General features: G+C 37.3%; 1 protein-coding gene across 1 annotated transcript in view; it reads left to right on the top strand.

The window, feature by feature from the left end:
• The window catches only part of TMC1 (transmembrane channel like 1), a gene marked incomplete at its 5' end in the record, with an annotated part of 220,939 nt that overhangs the window by 151,683 nt on the left and 56,856 nt on the right, over window positions 1-12,400 (top strand). Inside the window, 2 exons of the mRNA XM_031654756.1 lie at window positions 9,634-9,778; window positions 10,530-10,724. Of these exons, the coding sequence (XP_031510616.1) occupies window positions 9,634-9,778; window positions 10,530-10,724 (340 nt within the window). The remainder of the gene's footprint in view (window positions 1-9,633; window positions 9,779-10,529; window positions 10,725-12,400) is intronic.

Raw genomic sequence — 12,400 nt, 5'->3', positions numbered from 1 at the left:
GAGCATTGTTGTTGACAGACTGGAAACACCTCATCTCCTTCAGCACATCAGGTGTTTAACCTTGAGAGGCCAGAGAACAAAGCTGTGTGCCTGGTCCTATACCATCGGGTTACAGCACACAGCCCAGGAGTGTTGAGCTGAGCCCAGGTCCCCTGAAATCAGCCAGAAATGAAGCCAGTTGACTAGGCCCAACTTACATCACAGTCAAACCCTCAAAGGCATCAAAGAATATAAAAGCAAAAAGCCCCGTCCAAAGAATTGCAACTTCAAAGATTACAGAAATATCAGCTCACACAGATGAGAAAGAACCAGCAAAAGAACTGGGGCAACTCAAAAAGTCAGAGTGTGTTCTTACTTCCAAATGACCATGCTAGCTCCCCAGCAATGGTTCTTAATCAGACTGAGATGGTTGAAATGATAGACGTAGAATTCAGAGTCTGGATGGCAATGAAGATTGCTGAGATTTAGTAGGAAGTTAAAACCCAATACAATGAACCTAAGAATCCAGTAAAACAACACAAGAGCTGAAAGACAAAGTAATCATTTTAAGAAAGAACCAAGCTGATCTGATAGAGCTGAAAACCCCATTACAATAATTTCACAATACAATTGGAAGTATCAGTAGCAGAACAGCCTAAGCTGAGGAAAGAATCTCAGAGCTCAAAAGTGGTTCTTCAAATTGACTCAGTCTGACAAAAATAAAAAAGAAAGAATAAAAAAGAATGAACAAAGCCTCCAAGAAATATGTAATTATGTAAAAAGACCAAACCTATGACTCACTGACATACCTGAAAGAGAGGGGGAGAGAGAAAGTAAGTTAGACAACATATTTGAGGGTACTGCCTATGACAATTTCCCCATCCTCACTAGAGAGGTCAACATTCAAATTCAGAAAATTTGGAGAACCCCTGCAAGATCCTATACAAGATGACCATCCCCAAGATACATAGCCCTCAGATTCTTCAAGGTCAATGCAAAAGAAAAAATATTAAAGGTAGCTGGAGAGAAGGGAAAGGCCACCTACAGAAAGAATCCATCACACTAATGGCAGACCTTTCAGCAGAAGATGTACAAGCAAGAAGAGATTGGGGCCTATATTCAGCATCCTAAAAGAAAAGAAATTTCAACCAAGAATTTCATATCCAGCCAAACTAAGCTTCATAAGCAAAGGAGAAATAAAATCCTTTTCAGACAATCAAATGCTAAGGGAATTCATTACTACCACACTTGCCTTACAAGAGGTCCTTAAGGAAGTACTAACATGGAAATAAAAAACTGTTACCAACTACCACAAAAACACACATAAGTACATAGACCATTGACATTATAAAGCAACTACACAAACAAGTCCACATAACAACCAACTAACACCACCATGACAGGATCAAATCTTCACATATAAATATTAACCTTAAATGTAAATGGGCTAAATGCCACATTCAAAAGGCACAGAATGGCAAATTGGATCAAGAAGCAAGACCGAACTGTATGTTGTATTCAAGAGATCCATCTCACATGCAGTGACACCCACAGGCTCAAAATAGATTGATAAAAATCTATCAAGCCATAAGGAGATTGGTAAAAATCTATCAAGCCATAAAGAGATTGATAAAAATCTATCAAGCAAACAGAAATCAAAAAGAGAAGAGCTTGCTATTCTTATTTAAAGCCAAACAGACTTTAACCTAACAATAATCAAAAAGGACAAAGAAGGGGATTACATAATGATAAAAGATTCAATTCAGCAAGAATACTTAACTGTCCTAAATGTATATATACCCAACACTGGAACACCCAGGTTCATAAAATAAGTTCTTGACCTACAAAAAGACTTAGATAACTACACAATAATAGTGAGAGACTTCTGCAGCTTACTGACAGTATTAGACAGATTATCGAGGAAGAAAACCAACAAAGGTATTTGGGACCTAAACTTGACACATGACCAAATGGACCTAACAGACATCTACAGAACACTCCACTCAACAACAACAGAATATACATTCTGCTCATCTGCAAATGGCACATACTATAAAATCAACCACATGCTCACCCATAAAGCAATCCTCAACAAATTAAGAAAAACTGAAATCATACCAACGACATTCTTGGATCACAGCACAGTAAAAATAGAAATCAATACCAAGAGAATCTCTAAAAATCACATGATTACATGGAAATTGAATAGCCTGCTCCTGAATGACTTTTGGGTAAACAATGAAATTAAGGCAAAAATCAAGAAATTTTTCATAACTAGTGAGAACAAAGACATGGCATACCAGAATCTTTGGGACCCAGTTAAAGCAGTTTAAAAGGGAAGTTATAGCACTAACACCCACATCAAAAAGTTAGAAAGATCTCAAATTAACAACTTAACATCACACGTAGAGAAACTAGAGAAACAAGAGCACACCAACTCCAAAGCTAACGGAAGATAAGAAATAACCAAAATCAGACCTGAACTGAATGAAATTGAGACACAAAAAACCATGCAAAAGATAAATAAATCCAAAAGTTGTCTATCTGAAGTATAAATAAGATTGATAGACCACTAACTAGATTAATAAAGAAAAAAGAAGATTCAAATAAACACAATCAGAAATGACAAAAAGGACATTACCATCAACTCCAAAGAAACACAGAAAACCCTCAGAGATGATTACAAACATCTGTATGCACACAAACTAGAACACTTAGAAGAAATGGATACATTCCTGAAAACATAAAACCTCCCAAGATTGAACCAGGAAGAAATTTAAACCCTGAACAGACCAATAATAAATTCTAGAATTTAATCAGTAATAAAAAGCCTATCAACCAGAAAAAGTCCTGGATCAGACAAATTCACAGCCAAATTCTACCAGATGTATAAAGAAGAGTTGGTGCCAATCCTACTAAAACTATTTCAAAAACTTGAGGAGGAGGGATGCCTCTTTAACTCATTCCATGAGACCAGCATCATTTTGATACCAAATCCTGTCAGAGACACAATGAGAAAATAAAACTTGAGGCCAATATCCTTTATAAACATAGATGCAAAACTCCTCAATAAAATAGTAGCAAACCAAATCCACCAGCACTCTCAAAGTAATTTACCATGATGAAGTAGGCTTTATTCCTGGGATGCAAGGTTGGTTCAACATACACAAATAAATAAATGTGATTTATCACATAAACAGAATGAAAAACAAAACTACATGATCGTCTCAATAGTTGCAGAAAAGGCTTTGGATAAAATTCAACATCCTTTCATGTTAAAAACTCTGAACTAACTAGGCATTGAAGGAACATACCTCAGAATAATGAATCATCTATGTCAAACTCACAGCCAACATCATACTGAACAGGCAAAAGCTGGAAGCATTACCCTTGAGAACTGGAACAAGACAAGGGTACCCACCCTCACTATTCTTATTCAACAAAGTACGAGAAGTCCTAGCCAGATCAATTAGGCAGGAGAAAGAAATAAAAAGCATGCAAATAGGAAGAGAGGAAGCCAAATTATCTCTCTTTGTGGACAATATAATTCTATACCTAGAAAACCCCATAGTCTCTGCCCAAAGGCTCCTAGATCTGATAAACAACTTCTGCAAAGTTTCAGAATACAAAACCAATGTACATTTCTTTTTTTTTTCTTTTTTTTCTTTTTTTTTTTGAGACGGAGTCTTGCTCTGTCGCCCAGGCTGGAGTGCAGTGGCCAGATCTCAGCTCACTGCAAGCTCCGCCTCCCGGGTTTACGCCATTCTCCTACCTCAGCCTCCCGAGTAGCTGGGACTACAGGCGCCCGCCAACTCGCCTGGCTAGTTTTTTTTGCATTTTTTAGTAGAGACGGGGTTTCACTGTGTTAGCCAGGATGGTCTCGATCTCCTGACCATGTGATCCACCCGTCTCGGCCTCCCAAAGTACTGGGATTACAGGCTTGAGCCACCGCGCCCGGCCACCAATGTACATTTCTACATACCAGAATTTTCCAAGCTGAGAGCCAAATCAGGAATGCAATTTCATTCACAATAGCCACAAAAAGAATACAATATCTAGGAATATAACTAACTAGGGAGATCTCTACAATGAGAATTACAAAACATAGCTTAAAGAAATCAGGAATGACACAAACAAATGGAAAAATTCCATGCTAATAGATGGGAAGAATCAATATTACTAAAATGGCCATACTGCCCAAAACACTTTGCAGATTCAATGCTATTCCTATCAAAATACAAATGACATTTTTTTACAGATTAGAAGAAACCATTTAACATTCGTATAGAACCCAAACACCCTGAATATCCAAAGGTCTCACAAGCCAAAAAAAAAAAAAAAAAAACGGAGGCATCAGAATCACACTACCTGACTTCCAACTATGCTACAAGGCGACAGTAACTGAAACTGCATGATACTGATAGAAAAACAGGCACATAGATTGTATTAGTCAGGGCTCTCTAGAGGGACAGAACTAATAGGATATATGTATATATGAAAGGGAACTTTATTAGGGAGAAAGGCTCACATGATCAGCAAGGTGAAGTTTCATGGTAGGCCATCTGCAAGCTGAGGAAGGAAGAAGCCAAGAGTGACTCAGTCTGAGTCCCAAAACCTCAAAAACAGGGAAGCTGACAGTGTAGCCTTCAGTCTGTGGCTGAAGGCCCGAGAGCCCCTGGCAAACCACTGGTGTAAGTCCCAGAGTCCAAATGCTAAAGAACCTGGAGTCTGATGTCCAAGGGCAGGAGGATGGAAGGAAGCATCCACCAGAGCAGAAAGATGAAAGCCAGAAGATTCAGCAAGCCAGCTTACCCCATTTTCTTCCACCTTCTTTGTTTTAGCCACTGCGGCAGCTGATTAGATGGTGCCCCCCCACATTGAGGGTGGGTCTTCCTCTCCCAGTCCACTGACTCAACTGTCAATCTCCTCTGGCAGCACCTTCACAGACACACCCAGAAACAATACTTTACCAGCTATCTGGGCATCCTTCAATCCAGTCAAGTTGACACCTAATATTAACCACCACATAGACCAATGGAATAGGTTAGAGAATCTAGAAATAAAGCTGCACACCTACAAGCATCTGATTTTTGACACAGTTAACAAAAATAAACAATGGAGAAAAGACTCCCTGGGTAATAAATAGCATTGGAATAACTGGATAGTCCTATGAGGAACATCAAAGCTAGACTCTTTCCTTTCACCATATACAAAAATCAACTCGAGGTGGATTAAGGACTTACATGTAAAATCTAAAACTATAAATTTTTGGTTTTTAAAACTAATCTATAAAAACCCTTGAAGAAAACCTAGGAAATAGTATTCTGGATATCAGCCCTGGCAAATACTTCAGTAAGAAGACTCCCAAAGCAATTGCAATAAAAATCAAAATTGATAGGTGGGACCTAATTAAACTAAATAACTTCTGCACAGCAAAAGAAATTATCAACAGACTAAACAGACAGCCTACAGAATGGGAGAACATATTTGCAAACTATGCATCCAAGAAAAGTCTAATATCCAGTGTCTATAAGTCTATAAGGACCTTAAACTAACCAGCAAAAGCAAAACACAAAAACCCTAAAAAACCATTAAAATGGGCAAAAGACATCAACAGACACTTCTCAAAAGAAGACACACATGGCCATTAAGCATACAAATAATTACTCAATATTACTAATCATTAGAGAAATGCAAAGTAAAGCCACAATGAGATGCTATCTTACACCAGTCTAAATGACTATTGTTACAAAAAAACCAGAAAAACAAAAAATAGATGCTCGCAAGACTGCGGAGAAAAGGGAACACTTAGATGCTATTGGTGGGAATGTAAATTAGTTCAGCCACTGTGGCAAGCAGTTTGAAAATTTCTCAAAGAACTTAAAACAGAACTACCATTTAGCCAAGCTATCCCATTACTTAGTAAATACCAAAGGAATAGAAATCATTCTACTGTAAAGACACATGCACATGTACTCATATTCACCACAGCACTATTCAAAACAGCAAAGACATGGCATCAACCTAGATGTCCATCAACAGTGTACTGGATGAAGAAAATGTAGTATATATACACCATGAAATGCTATGCAGCCACAAAAAAGAATTAAGGATTAAATTATGTCTTTGCAGCAACATTGATGAAGCTGGAAACCATTATCCTAAGAGAATTAATGCAGGAACAGAAAACCAAATACCTCATATTCTCATGTGTAAATGGGAACTAAACATTGAGTACAGATGGACGCAAAGAAAAGAACAGTAGACAACAGGGCCTATGTGAGGGTGGAGGGTGGAAGCAAGGTGAGGATTGAAAAACTACCTATTGGGTACTATGCTCATCATCTGAGTGATGAAATAGTTGGTACACCAAACCCCCACAACATGCAATTTACCCATGTAAGCAACTTGCACATGCACTCCCTGAACCCAAAATAAAAATTGGAAAGAAAAAATAATAATTAAAACAATTATCTGGGGAAAAATAATTTAAATTAGTAGCACCCTTTTGCCTTCAGGGGATATGTTCTAAAACCCCCAGTGGATGCCTAAAACTATGGATAGCAAATTCTATTGCTGTCAGTTGGAACACGTTTCTTTTCATGTCTTCTACCCACAAATTTAATGACTTTTCCGCTTTAACTAAATTTTAATCACACACTGTGACCATCACTTTTGCAGTTTGAGGTACAACAGCAAAACTAACATTAATTTCTTTTTCCTTCTTCACAATTTCATGGATAGAATATTTGTTCTTACTATAGATCTTAGCAACCTCAGTGTATGATTTTCTTTTCCTTCCTCATTAGATAAAAAACTTTTGCCTTTTCACTTAAAGGAAGCATTTTATGTCTTATCTGTGACATAATTGAATTGCCAGTATCACTGCTCTTGCACTTTGAGACCATTACATGAAATAAGAGTTACTTGAACCCAAGCATTTCCCTACTGTAATAGTGAGTCTGATAACTGAGACGACTACGAGCAACATGGATACACTATTGTATCCACAGGATGCATCCACACTAAACAAAGGGAGAATTCACATCCTGGGCAGGGTGAAGTGGGAAGGTGAGGAATTTCATCACAGTGCTCAAAACATCATAAAACTTAAAACATGAATTGTTTATTTCTGGAGTTTTCCATTTAATATTTTTGGAACCATGAATTGATCACAAGTAACTAAAACCGTGGAAAAGAGAGAACGAGTCCACATGTTGTTTAGTATCACTTTTCCAGTAATTTTCTTTTTCTCGTGTGGTCTTATCCTGTGGGCTTCTAGAAAATTGTTTCCTACCTGTCTCTCAATCCCCTTCCTCTTCTCAACTTTCATTTTAGCAGAGGCTACATTATAGTGACCCTGTTGGTTTAGGATTTAAAGAGGCATTTATTTGATTTGTTAAAAACCTCCACATGCACCCATGAAATAACCAAATGACCTCAGGGTATAAATGGAGTTGCAAACTTGTGGTCCAAGTCAAGAAATTCAGTATAAAAACCTTAGGCAACAACATATATGCTAGAATTGCCTTTGCTACCTCCCCTGCCAAGGTAAATGATGTATTCAGATTGCTTCTCAGATAAGGTAGTTGAAAATGATAGCAGTCTTAAAAAATGAGCAGTTTTCATAAATTTGTTGGTATTTTGCTCTATAGACAAAGAGTAGAGCTTATAGCTATCACGGCCATATCTCAATAAAAATGTGTTGCAAGCAGGTTTGTCTTGGGCATCCTTCCTTATTCCTTTCAGTATTCCACTTCTTTTCACCCCATTTCCCACATGTTAGATATTCCCAGTCTGCTCATCCAGTTCAGGCTCCCTTCCCTGGGAGGCTGTCTTCAGGTCAAAACTTTGCCAGTGATAAAACTCCATTCAAAACTTATCTGCCAAGTAGCCATTTTTACTTGAAGCCCTTCCCTTGGCTCAATGACAGTGCAAAAATTGGACAGTGGCATTTTAATCAAAGGAGTGGTTTTCTTCCTAAACCATAGGGAATGTCTGCTTTCAACTCTTTTTGACCTGGAAAAAAAAAAAAAAAAAAGGCATTTTGTATGGCTTTTCATACGTCATGGTGTCCTAGCTTGAGCACTGGAGCAAAGTCAGAAAATCTGAGCCCTTGACTTATCTCTGTGGTTCACTGCTAGATAATGTCCAGAAAATTGTTTCATGCCTTTGAGCTTCAGCTTCCTCATCTGTAAAAAGGAGAGTAACTACCTTGACTTTTTGCTGAGATTTTAAAGAGAACAAATGTGAAAGCACACACAATCACCATTTGCAAAGGGTAAAGTGGTAGATGGATGAAAGGAATAATGATCTGTAGTTATTTTTCCTTACATGCTAGCCTATTTAAAATGTATAATCCTCCATGATAAGTGTGACTGATAGTGGGGGAATGTAGGTGATCTAGAGACACCTGTCAACCTACAATGTCAGCTTTTTGTCATTGTGCCCTTTTGTTCTTTGGGGTTTATATGACTATAATATTTTAAAAACCAAAACCTTATGGGACCATTTTATAATTTGTGTCATATGAAATTTTAATTTTGCTATTTATAGTGAAAGGGGAAAAAGGAAGTGGAGTAAATAGGACATAGATCTCTAACCACTAAAATAAACCTGTGAGTAAATGCATTTTAAGCTCTTCAAGCAAATACACACACACACACACACACATATGTAATCACTGATTTAAAAATATATAGAATCATATATATATATACACATATAAAACCACTTGGCATTAAGGTTGTATAAAAATGTTGATTTTTGTTCAAGAATTTTCGAGTAGATGGAAATTTAATGTACTCAATGTAATCTCTATTTGGGAGGAGATTCTAGGGGGAATTAAAATTTACATAGGAGTTTATTCGCCTGATTTAGTCCATCCAGAGGCTTCAGATGGTCTGGGAGCCAACTAAAGTTGTGTGGAGCAGTGTAAAAGTCAGTACATGTGTTTCTTTTCCCCTGGGGAGGGACTCAATCATTTTCATCATATTCTTAAAGAAATTCTTATCTTACCAAAGGTTAAGAAATAATGATCTCAGTTTAACAAAACACATAAAAATATGTTTTTGTGTACATGTTGAATTATTCAAATCTTCAGTGCTTAGTACTTTATTAATCTTGAAGTCCTAGGAAGTGAATAATTTGGCTGGGCATGGTGGCTCACGCCTGTAATCCCAGCACTTTAGGAGGCCAAGGTAGGCGGATCTGGAGGTCAGGAGATCGAGACCATCTTGGCTAACACGGTGAAACCCCGTCTCTACTAAAAAATACAAAAAACTAGCCCGGCGTAGTGGCAGGTGCCTGTAGTGCCAGCTACTCGGGAGGCTGAGGCAGGAGAATGGCGTAAACCCAGGAGGCGGAGCTTGCAGTGAGCCAAGATCGCACCACTGCACTCCAGCATGGGCGACAGAGTGAGACTCCGTCTCAAAAAAAAAAAAAAAAAAAAAAAGAAAAAAGAAAGTGAATGATTTAAACACTTGAACAAAAACAAAATTTAAAAAGAAATGATTTTCTGAACAAACTTGTTATAAAATGTATGTCTTTTTGCTATTGCTTCTCCACTTCAACACTCATGATCATGTTTTGTTGCTCTCTATTCCCCCTATCTCATTTTTTCTGGCTGCTGGGTTAAACTTCCTGTTTTTACAGAATGACCAAAAACATTGGTGATGATGGAGGTGGAGATGACAACACTTTCAATTTCAGCTGGAAGGTCTTTACGAGCTGGGACTACCTGATTGGCAATCCTGAGACGGCAGACAACAAATTTAATTCTATCACAATGAACTTTAAGGTAGATGTACCAACTTCAAAAGCCTGCTATTTGTATTTCTAAGAGTAAAATTGGAGGCGTTCCATCTGGTCCAGCTAGTGCAGTATCTTGACAATTTACATGAAAGATTAACTCATGATTTCTGCCTACCAGGATCTTGCCATGGTTCTGATTATAACTGGAAAATCTTCCATGACCCACAACAGCACTATTATCCCTTAAAGACTTCTCTTCTCTAAATCTGGTAATAAAATGATGTTACTGGATTGAAACAGGACCCATGAGTAATAGAATAAGATATTTTAAAAACTAGAACAATGTTCGCTAATTATTTACAGGAATAAGCATAATATTTAAGTGACCCTAAAACATTATTTTTTAGTATTTTTAAAAAAAATTCACTGGAGGGCAACTCGCTTGGGTCCCCTTCCACGCTGTCGAAGCTTTGTTCTTTCGCACTTCGCAATAAATATTGCTGCTGCTCACTCTTTGGGAAAAAAAAAATTCACTGGAATGAAGATTTTTAGAATGAAGACTACACTAATATCAGATCAATCACAGTTTGTTTGCAAGAATTCTTCCTTCTGTCTCTTACTTACCATCATTTGTTGGCAGTATTCACCGGTTTGTAGAATCTCAGGTTTAGTTTACATTGTCATTCCTCACATTCTGATGATTGTAAAAATAACTTTTGAGGTTTTGATACTTTTAAAATGTAGCTAAGATATTCTATTTTGGGTTTTTGTTTGTTTGTTTGTTTGCATGGATACAGGAAGCTATCACAGAAGAAAAAGCAGCCCAAGTAGAGGAAAACGTCCACTTGATCAGATTCCTGAGGTTTCTGGCTAACTTCTTCGTGTTTCTAACACTTGGAGGGAGTGGATACCTCATCTTTTGGGCTGTGAAGCGATCCCAGGAATTTGCACAGCAAGATCCTGACACCCTTGGGTGGTGGGAAAAAAATGAAGTTCGTCTCTGCATGCTTTTTATGTGCTTAGAACCTGACATTTGTTTCTTTTGGGGGTTATGCTTCTTTGAGGGAACATTTAAAAAGGCCATACTTTACCTTTCACCTATTCTGCCCTTACAGTTAACCAACTCTCTTGCTCATTTCCATTCTATTCTAGTCTTATTTCTAAATCTGGACTGTCTGTTTTTCATTTTGTGACATGATGGAAAGTTAGAGTCAGAAAAGATATTAAAAAACACATAGGCCAATCATTATATTTTACAGATGGGAATGATGATTCTCAAGAGATTGCATTATATGTTTATGGTCACAGAGTTAGGAGAAGAGTCAGGGTGAGAACCTAGGAGTCTTGACTTCGAATCCAAGGCTCTTGTTGCTTTCTCTGCAAATCCTTCATCTGTCATTAAAAGATCAAATTGTTGCCTGAATTTTTTGAAGCAGCCATGATAAAGCCACTGATTCCTATGTTGAATCTTACTGGAAACACTCAGATTGCTTCTCCACCTTTGGGCATGTCTGGGCTTCCCTCTGTTTTCATTAGAAGCCTAACTGCAACATCTCCATCTCCATTTCCTCCTGCCCTGTACCTTACTTCCTCTCTCTCTAAATGCTATTCAAATGAAGAAGGCCAGCTCTTTTCCAGGAATTAAACATTATGACCACAATTTGCCTTTAGAGTATCTGCCCATTTAGTGGATCAGAGAAAGGAGGTTAGACATAGATCATTTAGAATCAGAAAATCATTGGTCATGAGTTGTTGCTAGAGTCTGTTCCCGTTCATAAAATGTTTGTGTGTATGATGTGACGTCATTTTGAGCTTGGGCATTTTCAAAGTATGTGCAGATTTAGGCTGTGGGAAGTGTAGACTTCCCACACTAAAACTTTTGCAGAACAGTATAGATCAAAAGAATTAAAATATGTCTTCATAAGCACAGAATTTTCTAAAAAATCTTGGACAGCAAATGATATAATCTACTTACAGAAAAAGATTCCAAATAACATCCTAAGTATTTCAGAAGAAGTACCAATAGAGATGGGACTAGATGTTTTAAAGACTTTCATATACAGTCATGTCATAAAAACTTGTAAAATGTAAGTCATTTAGTAGAGGGATTTTATTTATTTAAAATGAAAAATGGAGGAACACCTCAAAGCATTTACTAAGTTTGCTTTCAAAATGGTCTCATAATTGTAATAGTACATGGAGGCAACATTATCATGCAGCTTTGGTCCATTATTTATATTGGTTATGTTTTTGTGCAAATAAACCATACTAAAGGATGGGTAGTTGATTATCAATAAAATAACTATTCTTTGTAAGAATCTCTTTAACATCTATTTTAGGGACCCTCTGAGTCCTAGGGGCCAATGAAGGTAATAATGGAGATTCGTGATTAACTTTACAAATTTGATGAAGCCAAATTTAAATTGACCTTGTATAAGCTTGCACAGGATCTGCCAAATTTTCTTTACATTAGTCTAAAATTATAGCATGCTGATTCTGTATTATGGCATGCTGAGATTTGGATCCTGTTGGTCATACTTATATAATGTTTTAATAAAAATGACAAAAATCTCATAGCAATTGTTTTCTAAATATAGCCTGGTAGTTATTATAATTCTTCACACCACGAAGTCCACAGGAGAAGATAGGAAATGTTTAGTGGTGACAG

Source organism: Papio anubis, chromosome 13 (assembly GCF_008728515.1).
Source record: "Papio anubis isolate 15944 chromosome 13, Panubis1.0, whole genome shotgun sequence".
Taxonomy (NCBI): Eukaryota; Metazoa; Chordata; class Mammalia; order Primates; family Cercopithecidae; genus Papio; species Papio anubis.
This window is presented reverse-complemented; position numbering and strand designations above follow the sequence as displayed.